This window comes from Rosa chinensis, chromosome 6 (assembly GCF_002994745.2).
Source record: "Rosa chinensis cultivar Old Blush chromosome 6, RchiOBHm-V2, whole genome shotgun sequence".
Classification (NCBI taxonomy): Eukaryota; Viridiplantae; Streptophyta; class Magnoliopsida; order Rosales; family Rosaceae; genus Rosa; species Rosa chinensis.
Window position 1 is genome coordinate 54,504,371 of NC_037093.1, and position 23,019 is coordinate 54,527,389.

General features: G+C 40.5%; 1 protein-coding gene across 1 annotated transcript; it reads left to right on the forward strand.

The window, feature by feature from the left end:
• The first annotated feature begins 2,838 nt into the window (after positions 1-2,838).
• LOC112171578 (probable aspartic proteinase GIP1) lies at positions 2,839-4,113 on the forward strand. Its single transcript, XM_024308740.1, has one exon. The coding sequence runs from the start codon at positions 2,839-2,841 to the stop codon at positions 4,111-4,113; it is 1,275 nt and encodes a 424-aa protein (XP_024164508.1).
• The last annotated feature ends 18,906 nt before the right edge of the window (positions 4,114-23,019 follow it).

Genomic DNA, 23,019 nt, shown 5'->3' on the forward strand with positions numbered 1-23,019 from the left:
GGGAAACTGTGAGAGCAACTCCAACAGCTTCCTTATAATTTATGTATAATAGGGAAGCAAAATTTAAAGCTTTAGCATCTTTTTCTTCTCCAACTCCAATAGATTCCCTATTTTACAGCAATCTCTAAAATCTCCATATTCTTCCTTAAAATTTTAGAGATTGCTGTAAATATAGAGAATTTGATTTTCTCTTTCCTCACTTTAAGTTATAGGGAATCTGTTGGAGCAAAAGAGGTTCTTTTTTCCCTAAAGTAGAGAAAAATCAAAATATGGGGAAGCTGTTGGAGTTGCTCTGACAGTTCCAAATGCCGTTCATTCCAGAAAAGCAATCGTAATATTTGCCATTTATAGGTGTATACTTCTTAAATAAGTTGTTAAGTTCCCTATAAATTACTATTGCCTGTGATCGATCGAAGATAACTCGAGAGATTATCTGAAGACGACCAATATCGATATGGCAAAGAAGCTTGTTGCGGTGTTTCTGATCTATGTGTTCGTTGTGGCAGCAGTGCAGATTCGTGAGGCTGAGGCTACTTTTGGTCGGCAAGGTAGGCAATATCTAGACGTTTGTCTAGACAGATGCGCTTCCATCCTCAAGAGGGATTTCTGTTACGTCTTCTGTGTGATGAGAAAAGAAAAGCATGGAGCAAATAACGAAAATATTGCTGGTAATGAATAACTATATTTCTTAATCTAATCAATTAGAGCATATAGTATCTAGCTCTTGTAATACTCTGTGGTGCTAATTATACGCGCGCATTAACTAATGTGCTGCAGCCAAGCTCAAAGAATACCAAGAGAAACTCGACGGGAAACGAACTTAAACAGACAACAACGGAGGAGCTTTTATGTTAAACTATTTGTGGATCGGAGGAGGCCTCTCATATATATTTTAGTGGTACGGACGTACGTACTCGATAATAAATGTCTTATCTCTTGAGTGCTACATACAGGTTAATTTCACAACTTGAAATAAATGGATATATAGACGATTGCTTATCAATATTGTAAGTACATTGGACTATCCATATTCAACACATGACTTTCCCAAAGCCACAAGGAAATCAGAAAATGCAAAGCACTAGGAGAGTATCTCTCCTACTTGTTCGGAGGCTTAAAGAAAATCAAAGAAGTCTGCAAGATCGGATCATCAAGAGGAAATCAAGGAGGATCACTCTCACTGATCTTGAGTATAAGTGGTATTCATTTCATATCATGCTAGATGATTTAAATTGATTTGGTATACACATTTGCATTAAAGATTTTTGACATGCATGGTAGATAAATAGGAAGTGTTGATTTCAGTTTTAACATCTTTCCATATTTATCTTATTTGATAATTAAGAAAAGATTTGATTGAGGGGGAGTTTTCCTCCCTTATAAAAGGTTTCGAAACTGAAGTTAGATGGAGTTTTTTCATGCATAAAATTGTCCTCCTTTGAACTGCTTGTTTTTGTTCAAACTGCTTGTTTCATATATTAATCTCTCACGTTCATAATTCATTCTCAAGATCAGTGAGACGTTGAGATCAAGGAAGATTGGTTGATTGGCTCTTGTTGATAAAGTGATGATTAAGTTAAAGTTAGATCAGTTATAAATCAAGTTAGCATTTGTTGCTAAGTGAATGTGTTTGTTATGAACAACACTACTTGTATACTGTAAACTCTTTTGATTCATATTGGATTGATTTTTCGTGTTGGCTACGTTAAAAGCCACGCAGTGAAGTTTCCTCAGTTGAGAGATTTACACTGCGTTAGCAATTTATGAATCCTCCTTGATATAGTGATTTAATTGTTAAGCAATTCTATTGATTATAGTACAATATTGTTCTGTTTGGTATTTTCAAATATGTTGTTGATCATCTGTCTTCCTATATATACTACTAAAAATTAGTGTATACTTCTAATATACAAGTTACTTTGCTACTTTGATAAGGAAGATCCGAAATCACCTTAGGTAGTTTGCCCAATTGCCCTGTTACGATTATTGGTTGGATATAAGACTAATGTACAATGGACATATTCTGCTACTGTATGCAAATTCCCCATACAAATAATATTTAACTTATCCACAATGTACACTAATAGAGGGAACCAGTAAATACATTTTCTCCCCCTCTCAAATTTCTTCATTTTATTCTCTCGTACTCTTATATCTAATTTCCGAAGCAATATATATGTCAAACCTTAAAAATTATTCTAACATGATATCAAAGCAAGATTGAGAGTGTTGAAACTTTCTTAAAACATTACCATTCTTCATATCCGAGTGTATTTCGAAACCGTGTAACAAAACCCTGCTAATTCATGCATTACCCTAGATAGAACCACAACCTATTTTCCCTTGTAATTTATATGATCCCAATTAGTCCAGCCTTCGAAATTGAACATTCATTAATTGTGTACAAATTGGCACATTCACTGGTTACAGTCCACCACCATCTACAATTCTACATACTCATACTATATAACTAATTAATTAATCAAGTAGTCGACTTGCCCCTCTCTAAACGGCTCAAAAGCCTCTAGCAAAAGTGCAAAACAGCAAAGTCAACAATAACGGGCAAATTTATATTTCTTGCATACTGGTAAGAAATGAAAGCACACAGGATTCTCTGCACTGCACTACCCCAGATGGAATCACAATTAATCCTAGCGTAATGGATGTAGATCTTAAAATACATGCGCATTACTTTATTACTCTCACACATTGTCACGCGCATCCATCACCAACTCAATGACTCCTTAAAGCTATCGATCCACTCCCAAACACAAACCAATTCAAAGCCTCAAAATGCCTTCTCCTAATACATTTCTCCTTTTGCCCTTCCTATTATTCATGACTTCTCCTTCTCTTTCCCTCCCTCCGGCCCTCGTAGCGCCGATCTCAAAAGACCACTCTACTCTCCTCTACTCCCTCTCCCTCTACCTCAAAACCCCTCTCCAACCCACCAAGCTCCACCTCGACCTCGGCGCCGCCTTCACCTGGCTCGACTGCACCAAACCCTACTACAACTCCTCCACCTACCTCCACGTCCCCTGCGGCTCCCCTCTCTGCGACTCGCTTCACTCTTTTGCTTGCGGCAACTGCTACGAACCGCCCGGCCCGCATTGCGCCAACGACACGTGCTCTCTCTACCCGGAAAACCCTGTCTCCGGCAAGGCCACCTTGGACAACGCGCTCCTCGACGCTCTCGCCCTCCACACCACCGACGGCTCCGCTCCGGGTCGACTCGCTCTCCTCCCCCAGTTCGCTTTCTCGTGTTCCACCTCTTCTCTTCTCAAAGGCCTCGCCAAGAAAGTCAACGGCCTGGTCGCCCTAGGAAGGTCAAACCACTCCCTCCCGGCGCAGGTTAGCACCGCCCTCTCTCTGCCTCACTATTTTGCCCTGTGTCTCTCCGGTTCGGTCAATGCTTCTGGTGCAGCTTTCTTCGGATCCAAAGGGCCTTACATTTTTAACAAAATCGACGTCTCAAAGTCGCTTATTTACACTCCGCTGGTTTTGAACCCCGTCACGCGCACCGTAGTGAAGTATGGTCCTTCCGACGAGTATTTCATCGGCTTGACTGCCATAAAAGTCAACGGGAAAACGGTGCCGTTAAACAACACGTTATTAAGCATTGATCGGGATTCCGGCTTCGGCGGGACCACGTTAACTACGGATGCTCCGTACACCGTAATGGAAACTTCTATCTTCAAAGCTTTTGTTGAGTTGTTTGTGCGGGAATCCTCTGCTTTGAACCTCACGAGAACGAATGTGGTGAAGCCATTCGGTGTGTGCTACCTTGCGACAGATATCGTGAGTACTCGTGCGGGGCCTGCTGTTCCGACCGTTGATCTCGTGATGGAGAGGGAGGATGTGATTTGGAGGATTCTAGGATCGAATTCAATGGTCAAGATTTCGAAGAAAGGAGGAGTGGAGTTGTGGTGTTTGGGGTTTGTGGACGGTGGGGCCAAACCTAGGTCTTCGATCATGATCGGAGGGCATCACATGGAGGATAATCTCCTGCAATTTGATCTCGAGTCCAAGAGGTTTGGGTTTAGCTCATCAGTTTTGCTCCAAGGAACAAAATGTGCCGATTTCAATTTTGCTTCAGCAAAAGTTAATTTGTAATTCTATGTAACAATATATTTGTAATTTAGCATGGAACATTGGACTCATTTTCAATGTTTTATAATGAGAACAGAAAATGACATAAAAAGTTGTAAGAATAGTTTAAATTTTGTAAAAGTAAAATGCAAATGGAATTGGTGTACTCATTTCATTTCATAGTCCCTTTATATAGGGATAGAATTACAGCGGAAATATCAATTACATTAATGATACTAAATGCTGATTGAGCTATGATTGTAATTCCTTGATTCCCTCCTCGTCAGTTGCTTTGACGAAGGCACATAATGTGTTTTTCCTTTAACACTCCCCCTTGTGCCAAGTTAAAGATGAAATGGTGCATGTGTTGTTGCCTCACTAAAAATCTTGCCAAGTAATAATAAAAACCCTGTGGGACAAAAAATACACCTTGGTCGAAGGAAAAGAGCACAACGCACCTTCTACATTTAAGGATGACATGTGTGTATTAGACTCCCCCTGACGTCTACACCTCCCCTTGATACTTGCATTAATCAAGAGAGTTTGGAAAGACTTCGCATTCCTATGTTTTTCACATGTTTCTCAAATGTGGTCTTGGGCAATGATTTGGTGAACAAATCTGCCACATTCTCCTCAGACCTTACTTGATTCACTTGAATCTTGAGGAGAGCCTATTGTTGCTGATTGTAAAACAACTTTGGCGATATGTGTTTTGTGTTATAACCCTTAATATAACCTAGCTTCGTCTGTTCGATGCAAGCTGCATTGTCTTCATAAATGCAAGTAAGCTCTTCAGTGGTAGAACTCAAACCACTAGTCCCTCGAATATGTGTAATGATAGTTCTTAACCATACACACTCACGAACCGCCTCATGTAGAGCAATGATCTCTGAGTGGTTCGAGGAGGTAGCCACAAGGGTTTGCGTGGTTGATCTCCAAGATATTGCTGTGTTCCCATTGGTAAATACATAACCAGTTTGGGAACGATCTTTATGTGGGTTAGAGACGTATCCAGCATCAGCAAAACCGACCAAAACGTCTTTTGGCCTTTTAGTGTAGTGAGCGGCGTTTTCGCCGTCAACATTTCCTTTAGGGATTACAGTTCCATCTGCGGTCCCTCTTGTCTCTCTGTAGGGAAAGAACAGTCCCAAGTCAATGGTTCCTTTTAGGTATTCGAAATTGTTCTTGATACTATCCAGTGACGTTGCGTTGGCACTGAGCTAAATCTAGCTAACAAGTTCACTGAGAATGCAATGTCTGGTCGAATACATTGGGCTAAGTACAATAATGCGCCTATTGCACTTAGATAGGGAATTTCAGCACCCAACACCTCTTCGTCATCTTCCTTTGGACGAAATGAATCTTTCTTTGCATCCAAACTTCGACCGATCATGGGAGTGCTAGCAGGATGCGCTTTGTCCATGTTAAATTGCCTGACTTTTGGACATACGCAGACTGGTGGAATAATATTCCACAAACTCTGTGTTCTAGTTCAAGGCCTAGACAGAATCGAGTTTTCCCAAGATCCTTCATCTCAAATTCGGATTTCAAGTAGCTCGCGGTTTCTCTTATTTCATCAAGAGTACCTATTATGATCATATCATCGACATATACTGCTACAATTGCAAATCTGGAACTTGTTTTATTTATGAATATGCAGGGGCATAATTCATCGTTCTTATATCCCTTCCCAATCAAGTAGTCACTTAGACGGGTATACCACATCCGCCCGGATTGTTTCAATCCATAAAGTGAGCGTTTCAACCTAATTGAAAAAGCACTCCATGGTTTAGAGTCACTTCACTTGGGTAATGTAAGGCCATCAGGAACTTTCATATATATCTCTGAATCTAAATCCACATAGAGATATGCAGTAACCACATTCATGAGCTGCATTTCCAGTCATTTGGAAACTACTAAGCTAACTAAGTAGCGGAATGTTATAACGTCCATTATGGGAGAATATGTCTCCTCGCAGTCAATTCCAGAGCGTTGTGAGAAACCTTGCGCCACAAGCCGAGCCTTGTATCTCAGGACTTCATTCTTCTCATTACGCTTTTTGACAAACACTCATTTATGTCCTACAGGCTTTACACTTGGTGGGGCTAGCACTACCTGACCAAATACCTGTCTCTTTGTTAGAGAATCTAATTCTGCCTGGATTGCTTCTTTCCATTTAAGTCAATCTGCTCTTTGTTGACATTCTGCAACAGAGCATGGTTCGATATCATCGTGCTCTATGATTTCTTGAGCAACAGTGTATGCAAATTCATCATCAATGTGTATGGAAGATCTTTCTATCAACTCATACGCACTCTCATAATCCATTGAGATTTCTTTGTTCTCTGGAATCATTTCAAACATCGGAGCGTCCTCCAGTATTGATTCATGGACATAACTGTAATCAGAGACAATCTCATGAGAGAGATTCTTTACATTGATGATTAATGGATCGGTTTGTGCCTTACTGTGATGCCCCGAAAATTCATAATTATTTTTCGAGGATTTTCCGGAATTAATTTTATAACTATTGGACGGTTTCGTGGCTCGTGGATGGAGCGGAAGTGTTTCGGGCGAATAATTAATTGAAGAATATGGTTTTAGGGGGGTTGCCAAAGGTTGACTTTTTATTCGTTGGGATTCTCTGAAAACTTCTTTCACGAAAGTTGTAGAGCACGTCGATACGAGTTCGTGGACATGTGGAATGCGTAAATCGGAGTTCGTGTGAGAAAGTTATGGCCATTGGAAGGAATTTCCATTTTGGTATAAATAGAAGTTTCCCGAAGGAGAAACTTACTATTTTCATAAGTTTCCTTTTCCGGAAAACCAATTCCTTTCTCTCTCTTCTCTCTCGGCTGCACCTTCAGAATCGAAATTATCCGGCTGACCCGACCCGAACCCCGACGGTCCGACCTGACTTTTCGGGCGAACTGCGGCAGTCTCCGGCGACGAAACTTTCCAGATCAGTTCGTCTCCTCCGTCTGGTCGTCCCTGTGGTGTCCTCTAGCACCGATTCCCGGTGGTGGCGGCGGTAGAAGGCGGCGCAGTTGGGCGATTTCGGACCCAGTCGGAAATCCTTGTTCCGACGTTGGCAAGGCTTCAAGTCTTCTTGGTTGAGCTCAGAGCAGCCTCGTCGATCGATCCTTGGTGGTTGTTTGGATCGATTCACGTGAAACCTTGTTCAACTCAGTGTGGATTACTGTTCACGGCTTGTGAGGTAGTTTTCGACCCCTTATACTTGTTTTCTGACTTCGAGCTAGTTATGAGAATTCACAAGCATGCTTAGATGAAGAACTTTGATGTTGGGAGTTTTGTGAAATAATGAGTTTTTGGCCGGCGGCGGCGCACCACCGTCTGTGGTGGCGTTCCGGCGGTGTTCCGGCCACTTAAGGAACTGTTTTTGGTATTATATATGTTCTACTCGTTGATACGAGCGTTTCGATATATAATATGCAAATTTTGGAGTTCGTATGGAATTGTTATGATTTTTGCAGTTTCATACCGATCGATTTATTCGATCCTTGAGGATTTGAGCATCCGATCGACTTGTGATTTTGACATATCGATCGTATAAGTGTTCCGGAGACATTGGATGGTCTCGGATGTGGTTTCGCCTCATTTGGCGTCACCTTGGGAATTTTGGTTCGATTTAGGGTTTCGAACGTTATCCCTTGTGATTCGTTGATTGAATGAGAGCTGTAATTCCTTAGGTACGTGACGTAGTACTCCTTGGACGGCTATTTTGTGGATTGGTTGCCTTGTTCTGAATTGAAGACGCAGCGGGAGTTTCGAGGTGAGTAATCTCACAAGGTTCATTAGTGAACGAATTACCTTTATCGTTTGTTGGGGAAATCTCACGATATTTGTTATGAGTATGATCGATATGTGTTATGAGCAGGATCGATGTTTGTTATGAGTAGAATCGATATTTGTTATGAACAGGATTGATATTTGTTATGAGCAGGATCAATATTTGTTATGAATATGGTCGATATTTGTTATGAGCATGACTACCCTATTGTCTTGGATTTATTAGGTTAACTATGACTATAGTTGGTATTAGTGGCATTTCTGAGTGGATGACTATGTGTGTCTATATATATTATGGGATATATATATATATATATATACATATATATTCATGTATTAGTGACTTCGTGGTGAATCTTTGTGATGATTGTCATGTAAAGCTTGTGTAGGAATATTTGTGTAATGAATCGATGACATCAGTATGGTGAATCTTTGTGATGATTGTTATGTCAAGCTTGTATAGAAATATCTGTGTAGCTTGTGTAGGAATATTAGTAGGATGGTTGAAATCTATGTGATGATCGCTATCTACGTGATGACCAGCGAAATCTATGTGATGATCGCTATCTGTGTGATGATTGGCGATATCCACTTGAATCTATGTGATGATCCTTGAAATCTAGGTGATGATCAGTTGGATGATGAATATCTGGGTGATGACCGGTGGAATCTGTGCGATGATCAGTGTGATGACTGCTCGGTAGCGAAGCTGAATTGTTATTAAGTTAACAAAAATCGAGAAGACTGCTGTGATGGTTGGGGCTACCTACAGACGTCAGAGTGTGGGACTTCGATGACTACTTTGACTTGAATTGCTTGACTAAATGTGACCTCCTGAACTAAATTATATGCAGGGGTTACTGTGATTTGTTTTGCTTGCTTTGATATGTGATTGCCTTGTTTCTCCTTGATTGTATTGATTGATGGTTTGATTTATCTTAAGAGCTATAGTGGTGACGAATTGTACTCTGTGTTGAGGATAGGAAGGTGATTCTTTGATTTTCACCTTTGATGTCATGTTGATGACAAAAGCTCCTAGGGGGGGGGGGGAAATGGGACATGAGTGTGATTTTGGAATTCGCTGTAGTGCGTTAGGGTGGCGTCAAACATTGCTTGAGGAAGTCTTGTTTGACCGAAATTTTTGTAATTGGTTTTGAGTTACTCATACGAGCTTCATAAGCTTACCGGGTTTGTTGTGTGGCAACCTGGTGCACTATTCAATGGAATGGTGTAGGGGTTAATCCTGCAAGTCAGGGAAATCGTGTCTGAAGCTGAGGTGGCGCTTTTGCAGCTTTACGGTAGGAAGCCATCTTTGTGACTTTACCGTTGATAAGGACTTCCGTTGTATAGTTACTCTGAGCTGCATTTACGTTTTATTTTGTTGTTGACAATTTAATTCGTAAGCATTGTAATATATAACTCTATGGAGCGAGTGTATATTAACTTTGAGGGTTCAGGGCATCAGTATGTACTTGGTTAAAAGGAAAAAGATTCCAGGTATTTTGTATTGATGACTGAACGTTCACGCATGTATAATTATGGGATTATATATATCGATTTTCTTGTGTGTAAAATCAGGGGCGTGACACTTACTCACCCTCTTCTTCCTTGGGTGAGTGTCAATAGAACCAAGTGGTCTCCCCCTCTTCCTTTGGGGAGCCACGGCCTCAACCACACCTCTACTAAGTGTGGTTGCAGTGCCTCTATCTGAGGCACCATCCCCCTTGTTGGGGACTTCTAACCTTGCAGGCACATTTGCAGCTGGTATATGTGATCTAATCACTTTTGCGATATCAGTAAACTCATCAGGCATCGAATTTGCTATGTTCTGAAGATCGATTATTCTTTTCACTTCACTTTCACATTGTGAAGTGTGGGGATCAAAATGAGACAGAGTGGGAACAAACCACGACAATTCCTGTCGTTCCTTTGGAAAATCCTTTTTTCTATCTCCCTCTAACGATGGGAAGATTGTCTCATCAAAGTGACAATCTGCAAATCTAGCGGTATAGAGATCGCCTGTCAAGGGTTCCAAATAGCGGATAATTGTTGGGGATTCGTATCCAACATAAATATTTAATCGTCTCTGATGACCCATTTTGGTGTGTTGTGGGGGCGCAATAGGCACATATACTGTGCAACCAAATATGCGTAAGTGTGAAATGTCAGGCTCATATCCAGTTACCAACTGATACACAGAAAATAGTTGGCTAGCAGTGGGTCTGAAACGAATAAGTAAAGCTGCGTGCAATATTGCATAACTCTAGACAAATATAGGTAGGTTGGTGCGCATAACCAATGCCCTAGCCACCATCTGTAGCTTTTTTTATGGTGGCTTCTGCGAGACCATTTTGTGTATGCACATGGGTACAGGATGCTCTACATCAATCCCGATAGACATGCAATAATCATCAAATGCTTTTGATGTAAACTCTCCAGCTGTAGATACCTCTCACTAGCAAAGCTAGTTTGCTATCTCACCAAGCATAAGTAACACCCTCTTTGGGACACCCACAAGCCATGGTGAGGCCCAACCGCTACTTGCATCTTGTAGCCCTATGTTCAAGCTACGCTACGGTATCCAGAAGTCGCAAATACATCGCCGGGAAGCCACCTTCCCAACCTTGCCAAGTTGCCTTCACAACATGCTTTCTAGATTAGAATAGTGTTTTTGTATCCCACATTGGAAAACAAGTGAAGGAAGGAGCCTCCCTTCCCTATAAAAGGGGACTCCTTCCCACTTACTCATTATCCCATTACAACACCTCTTGTAATCATGTTGGGCCTCAAGGCCCGACACATATAGTGCAATATTCAAGTGGACGTAGTCTCCCGCTATGGCGGGAGACGAACCACTATATGTCGGGTGTCTTCTCTCTCTCTCTTCTCTCTAATGATAATTAGAGACTTCGGTTTCTAACATTAACACCAGCGTTATCAAGCCTTATAGACTTGATAGGGTGATCAGGGTGGTAAGCCCTTAAACGTATAATGAAGAAACCAGTCCCTCTAAATTCTTCACGGCAACATCAAGAAGCATATCTTTGGATTGTAGCTTTTTACTAATGAAGTTAATTTTATACAAAATGTCATGCTAAATAACCAAACTTAAAATAAAATCAAAACTTGAAAGTTCACCAGATGTTATAAGTTCACTAGGTGTTCAAAGATTCAGCATCCCTACACACTTTTCCAGCATCACTATATATATATTTACATTGACAGAGCAAACTTAACGAGCTCCAACACCCAAAATTTGATGTAGCCCTATTTCCTGTCACACCGCCAACACAAGGACCACCGCCATATATACTCTGGACACCCATGAGTATCTTGCTGGCAGCAAATGATCAAACTACTCTTGAGTCTCTTGTTGGCGTCAAACTTCTCTCTTGTTGGCCCGTCGAAGACAACTTTCGCCCTCCAGTCAGTGTCATGCTCCACAAAGTCGAGTAGCCAACTCCTTGATCATCGTCATCTTCAATTCTTATCGCACTTAACGAGGTCGTCATCTGTCATTATCACAATTCCGTCATCGACCACTGCTCCACCAATCGATTAGCAGCAGGACCAAGCGCTAGCACCTCCGCTAAGCCCCATCCGCCATGCGCCTCCGCCAAGCAAAGACAGTGTCAATCCTTGCAATCTTGACCGCCCGTCAATCTTCGATAACGCCATCTAGTGTAAGCACCCTAAAACTACTTTGGGCACCTATAGTTGCCTCTAACCTGCTTCTCGTCATGCTCCATCCACTTAAACTCTGAAGCTGCGTCAACTCTGAGGCTGCCATCAACGATTGACGGCGGCGCTTTGCGCTAAAATATGTTTCTGAGCTCCTCGCTTAACGACGATGCTAGCCTCTGATCATCCCTATTCAGAAATCCTATCATCACCGCCAGTCTGTCAAGCACGGTTCGTCAAGTATCGCACTCGTCAATCACCACAAGATGACGCCTTCATCAGCCTTACACACTCCTCTTGAGTCTGGACGGAACTCCTCTTGACGCTCCTCTTAACGCAGCTCCTTCATCGAGCGAACACCACCAAGTATCTTCTGACGCTGATTACAAGCTTGTCCATGTGTTCACACTTGATATTTAATAACACACTCCATCAGGGATTGGTCCGCCAAGCAAGGCACCACCAAGCGGCGACCGCCATGTTTTTCCGACACATAATCTTCGCCAAGCGTCATCCGCCATCCGCCAAGCTTTATCTCCTCCGTCAAATACGAGTTGACGGCCGCCAAGCCTAAACTTTATCTCCTCCGTCAATGCGGTATTGACAAACGGCAAGCTCCAAGCTTCACTTGACGGAAAACTCTTCATCGAGTCCCCACCTTTGTGCCATCGTACAGAGCTCCGCCAAGCAGCACCCAGCAAACCGCCTTATATGCTCTGAACACCCAGGTGTGGTTATGTTTCTCTCTGGACACCCAGATTTCTTCGTCGTTCGACCAAAATAGCTCACACTCCTCTCTGTGCAATCACGTTCTTCCTGATGCATCAACCAGATGAGTTTTTCATAATCTCTAGCTAATTGATAACTATACTTGTTTCATTGAATGCTTCTGTTATCTGCACATGTCTGTAAGTCCACGACAGCATATAACAGCAGTTATAAACTTGTTTGAATATGTCCTTGATTAACCGAGCAATTAATGCCCACACACCAAGCAATATGATATTTTTTATCATATCTCTGTATTAGCATCATGATTAGTTCAATCCCAAATAGCCGTGTGTCATTGAAACCAGGTGGCCAAACTCCTTAATTAGCACCACCTAACTGACGTTTGAGCTATTACACACCACACACTGAACCCATTTTGCTATGTCATACCATCATTGATTAATGGCTCTATCTCAAAAGCCTAAATGTGTTTATGATATGCTTGAATTACATGCATTGTCTTATATGTAGTTCTAGAACCCCAAATAGTGTGAATTTTGGTCCCCACCCATTCTAGATCACTCTTTGCATTATTATGCGCAATACCAAGTGTACGTACCAGTGCTTAATGCTATATATAGGCTTCAATACCCAGCACACATATATAGATCTTGGCCTCTGTTGTTAAAGCTATGCATAAGATATACTTTGATACTAAGCTTGCCTAAGCACTTACCATATAGATGTCAATGCCTCATACACGTCTAATATAATTGTCTATAGCTGCTAACCTAGCACTACATGTCATGTTCTCCTTATTTCAAGATCTGTCATGCTCCAAATATTGCCCACGTATAAATTACGGCATACATTTACCTCCTTACTCATTCAATTATCAATGACCCATCTGTTTCCTGACTTAGTATGTCAGTACATTATTGCTGCACATCCATGACCAAGCATATATAATATATTCTCGCTACTTGCAAAAATTAGTGGCTTGAACATCTTAACACACCGAAAACCTTACATATATACATGTACTATACGTGCATTGAAAATGTTAGCTTGAGATGCATCCCTATACGCATACGTATGTATAGCGTAAAATTATCACTTGTCAAAGCATGCTAGCTCATTGAAAATTCTATGTTCCTGTGACAAATTGAGGTTCAAATTGAAAGCGCACATTATTAATATGCTTCCTTTACGTAATCTTCTCCTTATTTGGTGTTTGTACACGAACAAATTCTTCTTATTTAGTCAACTAAATCATGTGAATAAATCGCTAATCACGTATTTTGTTTTGACTTTGAGGAAATCAATGGAAAACATTCCTATGTAGGCAAGGTCAAACAAACTATTGACGATCACTAGCCAATCACATGGAGCGTCATGCTTGGACAACTCCAACATGATTTGGGTATTTATATCAATTCCAAACTCCAACTCACTCCAAATCGGCATAAGATAAGTAGCTATATCTTAATACACGCACTCGCAATTAGAGCTATTGCCATGCCTTTACATGCTTTTACTACTTCTAAGCATGCCTACAATATATCACATTTGATATACATTTACATGCTTGAATGATTTTTAAAGCATGCTTCCAACTTGTATCAATTCTAGTAGCACAACTACTATGCTTGCATACTAGTGCTAATGCCATGCTTTATATCTCAACGATCCTTAGCATATTTACAACAATGCAAAAAATGTTATTAGCAACTTTACTACAAGTACATGCTACCTATACCATGTTTCTATTTAAATGTAATCTAATTAAATAAACATGTGACACTCACTTAAACAAACTATGCCATGCTTGAAACGTTGTGACACTTATGACTTAGTTAAACTTGTTCGGATTACGACTTGCTTGGGTTACGACTCACTTGGGTATCGAGCATGGCCACGACGTGCTTGGGCCAAGCCCCGCATGCCCGCATAGCGCCTACCCGCTCAATTACACCCAACTTGCTCGAACACAACCCAACTCGCTCGAACATATCCAACATGCTTTAGTTAAGCCCCAAGTTCACAATGCTTCATACTATTTACCGGGAGCTACTCCCAAAATTTTATATGGACACCCATTACACTTGTCACTTTCTATTATGCACATTACATGGTCATAAGATCCGCATATATTACTTGCTATGCTCATTTATTGTCCTTCATACAATTAGTAAGATTTACATGAACACTATATGTAAACATATTGTCTAGCCTCTGGGCACCATACTTTGTCAAACTCTTTCTATGGGAAAAATACCTAAAACGGATTTAGACTCCACGAGTCTGTGGTCTACGACCAACCGCCAAGCGGTAAGGCAATGCCTCACAGTGACAATAACCGCTACGCAGCATTGCAATCAAGATTTTCTCCTCCGGGAAAGAGTAAAGGGACCGGTTAACACAGCCCATGGCAGCCATTGATCTTGCAGTTAATTCCCGACGCTTGGGTATGAAAGATTAGGCTCGCCACCTAACGCCCACTGCTCAAACGCAGCTCCCCTCATCAAACAATTTTCCGACCATACGGAGGTCTATAACCAGGAGTTGGGGACTCCTCGGAGGGCCCAGCAGGGGCCAACCCGAAAGGGCAAAAGCGTTCGCTCCAACAAAATTCTAGATGGACGACGCACTCGCACTCGCACTCGCACTCATTATGCTTGATATACGCCACAAAGCTACGCTTAGGTATCAACCTTGCAAGAAAACCCTCCTTGATTGGGGACTTCGGGGACTTGTACATACAGCCCAGCATAATTAGCAATGGTTACGCTCATGCCTCAGGGGGATCACCTTCGAGCTACCTGTTAATGCCTCATGGAAACACCTTGAACTCTAACGCTCTTGCCTTCTCGGCTTCCCCGAGTTTCCACGCGCTTGCCTTCCCGGCATTCCCGAGCTTTACACTCGCGTCTCCTCGGCATCATGCACATTAATGGAACATTGAATTCTTCTACCATTTGTCATTTGCCACAAATCAAATTCGTTTTGCATTCCATTAATACGAGCGGAAACCAAACTAACATAAATGTTCACATTTGAGTTACAAACTCTCGCATTCACGACATTCGTGCAACTTACGCCTCATGGGCGTAACCTCATCAACTCAGCCTCATTTGTTTTCTTACGCACACCACGCATTTTACGTATCATATTCACTTCATATGCTCATTCTTACTATGCTTACACAATCATGTGCATTCTCAAGCTCATATGTCATAAACCGATCATACTCGGCGCCATTCACATATATACATCAATATGTATCGTTCACCTCGTACATTCGGATATGCCAAGTGCATATCAATGCAACTCACGTACGTTGCCCAATGCAACAAGCATTCTACATATGCGCATTTTTCATGTCTTTGTTGTGTAGGTTAATGAGTCCCTTCTTGCTTACGGAGTTCAGGGACTTGTAGGGGCTAGGCGCCTCTCGGAGATTACTTATGCTTGGTGACATCATGTTTATAACTCCCCAACCAAGAAGCTCCTCTTACTCGGGGACTTCGGGAACTTGTAGATACCTCTCACTAGCAAAGCTAGTTTGCTATCTCACCAAGCATAAGTAACACCCTCTTTGGGACACCCACAAGCCATGGTGAGGCCCAACCGCTACTTGCATCTTGTAGCCCTATGTTCAAGCTACGCTACGGTATCCGGAAGTAGCAAATACGTCGCCGGGAAGCCACCTTCCCAACCTTGCCAAGTTGCCTTCACAACATGCTTTCTAGACTAGAATAGTGTTTTTGTATCCCACATTGGAAAACAAGTGAAGGAAGGAGCCTCCCTTCCCTATAAAAGGGGACTCCTTCCCACTTACTCATCATCCCATTACAACACCTCTTGTAATCATGTTGGGCCTCAAGGCCGACACATATAGTGCAATATTCAAGTGGACGTAGTCTCCCGCTATGGCGGGAGACGAACCACTATATGTCGGGTGTCTTCTCTCTCTCTCTTCTCTCTAACGATAATTAGAGCCTTCGGTTTCTAACATTAACACCAGCGTTATCAAGCCTTATAGACTTGATAGGGTGATCAGGGTGGTAAGCCCTTAAACGTATAATGAAGAAACCAGTCCCTCTAAATTCTTCACGGCAACATCAAGAAGCATATCTTTGGATTGTAGCTTTTTACTAATGAAGTTAATTTTATACAAAATGTCATGCTAAATAACCAAACTTAAAATAAAATCAAAACTTGAAAGTTAACCAGATGTTATAAGTTCACCAGGTGTTCAAAGATTCAGCATCCCTACACACTTTTCCATCATCACTAATTTCTTCTAGTATTTTTAAGGATTCTTTTATTTAGGCAGCTTGAGTTTTTATAGTTTTGACACTTTCAATAGGACTTTCCCAGCGTGTAGTTGACAAAGATTTCAAAGTCAAGTCATCTATATATTCAAGTAAAACACTCCATCACTTTGTAGAATTAGAGAACACTGTATAAATGTTTGACATGTTCCAAAAAAAAGATTTTGCTGTATGACAAGAGTTTGCCATGTCACACAATACTAATTTAAGAGAATGACAACTACTCGGCATATAGAAGGCTCTAGGATTTATATCAAGCAATCTTTTTTGAACACCTCGGTGTTTTCCTTTCATATTAGATCCATTATCATAGCCTTGTCCTCGCACACAATCAATATCTAAATCAAGAGATTTTAAAGCTATGTGTAATCCATTAAAAAGCCCTGAACAAGATGTATCTTCCACATTAGAAATTCTAAAAAGAACTCTTCTATTTTTATTGGAGAACTTGACACATCCACACATCTTATAATTAAAAGTTATCCGTTCTTTGTGACTTGCATTAGGAGTGCAATCAAGGATTACCGAAAAATATTTTGCCTCTTTGATTTTTGTTAATGATTGCACTCTTGACATTTAAGGCCAATATACCAATCAGCTCATTTTGAATTTTATGGCTAAGGTAATGCTAATGAATTTCTCTATTTTGAATAAGTCGAAAATGTTGTTTCATTATGGGATCAAACTCAACAATCATTTCAAGTAAGCCTAAAAAGTTTCCATTAGAATCTTCATAAATTTTTTCATTTGTTCCACGAAAGCCAAATTATTCTTTGCAAGACATTTCACAATAGCAATTATTCTGACCATAACCTCTTTCCAATGTTTAGTATCCTTCTTAATTAATTAACTCTTATAACTCTTTATCAATTATTTGATTCTTATTCAATATCACTCGCAACTCAGCCCAAGTTCTCAAGTTAATGAGGTGTTCAGAACTGTTTTCATGTAAATTTAATGTTGTACCAAGATGTTTTCAATTTCTTATCCCTTCACTTGCTAATTGACTTCTCGAGCGAGTTGTTATAAATAATTTACAACAGAAACAAAAAACTTTATCTAGCTCTTTTGAGTAAATCAGCCATTTTATAGCAAAAGATTCACCATTTGGTAATTTTCAAACATAAAACTCAAAGGAAAAATGCCGACCTAATTCATGGATAAGAGCATTTTAATGCGACATTTTAATTGTTATTTCCTCATATTTACTTAGTTATTTCCTTAAATGAATCCTTTTTGTTTTGGAAAGTTTCTACTTCTAGAAAGTTTCTATTTTCAGTAAAAGTTTCTATTTTTAGTAATAGTTTCTATTTTCAGGTCCTTAGAGCAAATAAAGCTGAAATGAGCACAAGGGCTGCATAAATGAGCTGAAACGAAGAAATGAAGTTTTCCTGGTCCAGCCGGGAAATCCTGTTTCAACCAGGAAACCCTGTTCAGAAAAGGAAACTTTGTCAAAGCAAGACTCTTAAGCCAACCAGGAAGTATGGTCGAAATAATGAAGAAAAATGATGTTGGGAGAAGAGTCCTGGAGGCACTAGGAGACATCATGGCTTGAAGATGACACATGGAGGCCCAAGAATCTTCTAGATTAATTATGGATTTCGGCAAAAATGTGAAAAGCCCAAGTGGTTTTGGGTTGTTGGACGTAAGGAAGATATTTTTGGGAATTAAATATGATTTTTCCATGGGAAATCATGAAGATAATGTGAAAAATAAAGAAGAAATCAAGGAAAAACGTTGGAAATATTATAGGGAGAATTTCAAGGGATTGTGCAACAAGATGAGGCTCAAAACAAGTCCAGATTCGTTCCTAAATCCCCTCAAGATATTCTGGACGAAAATAAGGAATAAAATCTGCATTTTGTCATGGAAATCAAGAGAAAATCAAGGGGAGACATTAAAGATAAGGCCATGGGGAGTTTTAAGGGAGAAAATGTTCAAAATGCGTCCAGATACGTTATCTAGGTACATCCCTAGATATTTGGCCGAAAATGATGAATAAAATCAGAAATAATCCTTGGAAATTCAGCAATTATATATATTAAAGGATTATGGACTTATTTTGGAGCCTTTTGATTGGTTGAGTGACACAACAAAGCTGACATGGCGCTACGTGATTGGTCGAAGCTGTGTGGAATTATTAAATAAATCTTTGGGAAAATAAAAGAAGATTCATGAAGCTTGGAGACCAAGTTCACGTCCCCTATATATACTCCCCCCTTAGCTTGACGTTACACACATTCTCTCATACAGAAAATACTTCCGTAACGTCAGAAAGCTCTTTCCCTCTCTCCATTCTCTAGTTGTAAGTTCTGCGTTTTCAAGCAAGGAGATGAAGAAGAAGAAGGAGCCGTGAAGACATAGCCTCCATCATCCACCTTGAAGACTTGCTTCCAAGATTCAAGAGTCCAACGTTCAAGCTCTCCATCTCCATCTCCACTCACGGTGTAATTCGATCTTTTTCCTTGTAACCTTTTGGTTTTCCTTGCTTGATTTCGTAGGCTAGTTAATAATAATGTTTAGGGCAAAGTTTAAGCCCAATTTCTATGTTTAAATAAATATTTTGAATTCCATAATTGTGATTCTAAGTTGCTTATGTGAGTTTGTTCAATTGAATTTGCTTGATAGAAAACTTTTATATGTTTATCTTATTTGGGTCGACACTTATAGGATTTGCATGTAATTGGTGCTAGATTTAGGTAAACAATTCACCTAATAGTTTTGTAAACCTATTTCAAAAGTAGTAAAGGCTTTGGACAAAGGTCGAATTCAATTGAAGAGGATTGCAAGTAGATGAACTTATTCATACTAGGTTGTGCACTTAAGTTGATAACCTTTGTTTATGCCTCTTGCGTTGAACATGTCTTGATTAGCTAGCTTTATAGACTTTGATTGCATGTTTAATAGGATTAATCTAGGTGCTTTCATTTAGATTAATTAGTACAGGAAAGTAAAATATGGGAAATCATTTGCTTTGAATGTTTCACATGATCAACTTCTTTCTCATGACTTAGATGATCAATTGTAGGATTTGAATCGAGGTACCTCACATGGAATTGGTTTTGATCTTTGTTTCTTACGTTTCATTCTTGTACATGTGTTTTTATATTTTATTTATTTTGTTTAGTTTAATTTTTGAAACCCTAATGTTAAAACCCCCCTTATTTAAAACTAGGAGAGTTTTACGGTGCTAGTTTTTTCGCTCTGCTAAGGTTTCTAGCTAGGGCTTCTTCGCATCTCTTTCTCTCGGCATCCTCCTCTCTCCCACTATGGTTGATCACGTTACCGCTCGTCTGGCAGCAGCTTTGGCGATCTCCAAAGACTGTCGGACATCCTTTGGTCTGGCTGGTGCTGTTGCTGTCTCTTCCCATCATTTTGCGGTGGGGAGACTTCTCTCCGTCACGGCCAAGCGTCGAGCTAATCCCAAGGCTTTCTTGGGGACCATGACCTCTTTATGGGGGTTTGTAAATCATCTCTCTGCACGCGCAGTCAAGGGTCGGTTTGTTTTTCAGTTTTCAAACCCAGAGGAACGTCTGAGGATGATCAAGGGAGGGTCGTGGTTTTTTGGTAAGTGGGCGCTGGCTATGGCTAAGTTCGATGGTTTGAAAGATCCGGCGCAAGTGTCCATCTCTTCTCTTCCAGTGTGGGTGGAGATTATGGATCTACCACTGGTCCTAGTTACTGAGGGCGTTGTGGCACTCATTGGAGCTACCTTAGAGGAGATCGTGAATCTGGACAAGGCTGGTATTCGTAAGGGCACGACGGCACGGGTTCGTATCCGTCACACTCTTTCGTCTCCGGTGAAACAGGTTTTCCCTCCATCCACCTTTGATTTCACCTCTAGGGCATTTGCGATGGTCAGGTTCAGATATGAGAGACTGGTCGGGTTCTGTCGGGTCTGTGGTATGCTAGAACACCAGCGATCGGGTTGTGCTGGCCCTCCGGAGGCGTTGCAGGTCTCTGTCGGCGCCAACCCTAACCCTAGCTTGGTTGGGTCGGCTTCTCCGAGCCTTGAGGAGGTTTTGGCTCAGTCCACAACACCAAATCTCTTTACTTCCGTGGCTAAGTCGACCTCAGGTTCACTCCAGGGTTTCTCAGCGTCGGCTATAGCTGCCCAACTGGCCAAAATTCCATCTCCGGTTCAAGGGGTTAGTGAGCCCATGCAAGTTACTGAAGTTATCCCATTTCTAAGTAGGAAGAAGAGAACGGCCTCTGCGGCCCTCATGCAATATACTAAACGTAAGAAGACAGGTACACAGGTACCTCATATGGAGGTTGTTGATCTGGGGTTTGAACCTGAATCGGCCCTGAAGAGTAAGAATGGGGTTCTCTTAGTCCTGGGCGCAAGAATAATCCAAAACCCGCAGGTTTGAAACCTAAGAAGCTGATTTCTGAGAATCCAAAACCTCGGAGGAAGAGAAGCTTTAAGGCAGTGGAAAATCCTTCCTCTGGTGAAGGCAACTTGGGTCTGGCTGCAGTAACACCATCCCTCACTGGTGGGGGAGGTTCACATGTCTTCTGGCAAAGGTTCTGAGCCTGAGGTATGAACTCCCATGAGTGCCCCCGAGTAGGGGACGTCAATGGGAATATGAATAAATTGGGATGGTCTTTTGTCTTTGGTCGAGGACCATTCTAGTAGTGTCGAACTTTGTTTCTACAGCACTTGAGCTTCATCTCATGGATTCATTATGTTTGATTAGTCTAGGTTTGTCTTAGATTTTTCATTCATGACTCTTTCTGTTGTTACCCGGAGTCCGGGTGAGTCATCTCTTGTAATGTTTCCTACTTTACTTCAATGGACTAACACCCCCCCGCGTTCAAAAACAAACCCCCCTTATTTTATTATTTTGTATATATCTTTTATTTTAGTTTTGTAAATATTATACTTTGTATTTATTTTAATTATTTACTTGTTTTACAATGACAGGTGTACTCTCAATCCCCGAATTTGAATGATCTCTATTTACCGTATACTAACGATGACATTTTCAGGGTTAAATTATACGCTTGCTCATAGCGTATCATCATCCTTGGGAAAGTTCATATTAGTTTCCGTAATAGGTCCTTTTTCTACAAGCAAGTCTCTCGTTTTTGAATCTAGACTATCCCAAACTCGATGATCAAAAATATTCAAATCAACTGATGACTTCAAGCATTCAAGTTCATTGGCAATAATTTCATGGCAAGTATTTTCATTATTTTCTGTTTCACCACTTTCAGTTTCACCTATATCACTAAGTTCTTCGTTTACTTCATTCTAATCTTCTACAAGCTCATCAGAATGAATTTGTAGTTGATCAGGTTCATTTACTAAATTCTCAACATGATTTTCTTTTGTTTCTTTAACAAAATATCTGTCTAAAGATCCCCGTTGAGATTGAATAATTTCTTCTTCTCTTTTCTCTCTTTTTCTTTTGTGAGAACCTGAGAGTTGTTTCCGAGGAAACATTATTGAAACTTGCTAGAAAAAACTCAAACAAGCAAGCCAAACAATAAACTTTGAATGATAAACACTTTAGCATAGAACAATAAAACCTGGAATCTGGAATTGGATTTTTTCCTTCTTGTTTTTCTTTTTGTTCGAGATTGGCTTGCAAATCCAACTTCTAATTGCACCTAATATTGAAAATTGAAAACTGATGAATGAGCAAGTTGTTAGAAATCGCTTTGATTGATAGTTGATAAACACTGGAGCATAGAACATTGGAAATCTCGAATTTGCTTTTTTCCTTCTTGTTCTTTCTTTTCTGATGGAGATTGACTTGTAATACTCTAACTTCCAATTGCACCTAATATTGAAAATTGAAAACTAATGAATGAGTAGGTTGTTAGAAATCAACAGAACTAAAAAAAAAAGTAACAAGACTTTTGACATCCAAATTTTCATTGGATATCAAAATTGAAAAACACACAACACCTATTTTGATTTGTACCTCAGCCTACATTGATGGAAAGCTGAAAGATTCGTATGATCACTGTAAAATAACAGAAACATAGAGAGGAGAAAGATTGGGTGATGGATGAGAATGAACTGAAGAATTGAGTAACCATAAAAATTGCTGGGTTTCAAGGTTTGGGACTTGGGAGAGAGCAAGAGACGCTTGGATAATCAATTTTGCGCTTGCCGTTGTGCGTTGGAAGAAGAAGTAAAGAAGCGATATGCGTCTAGAAATTTATTTTTTTTAATTTTTAATTTTTTACGTTCTACTCTCTATACACATATAATTAAATATATCTATTATATATATATATATATTAAATCTTATTGATAAAATCTGGTGCCCCCTCTATGTTGGGCCCTGGGTTGTCGCCAATGATGCTGATGGGCAAGGCCGACCCTGAGCCTAACTGAATCGTATGACACTTCAGATAAGCTTCATTCATTGCATTT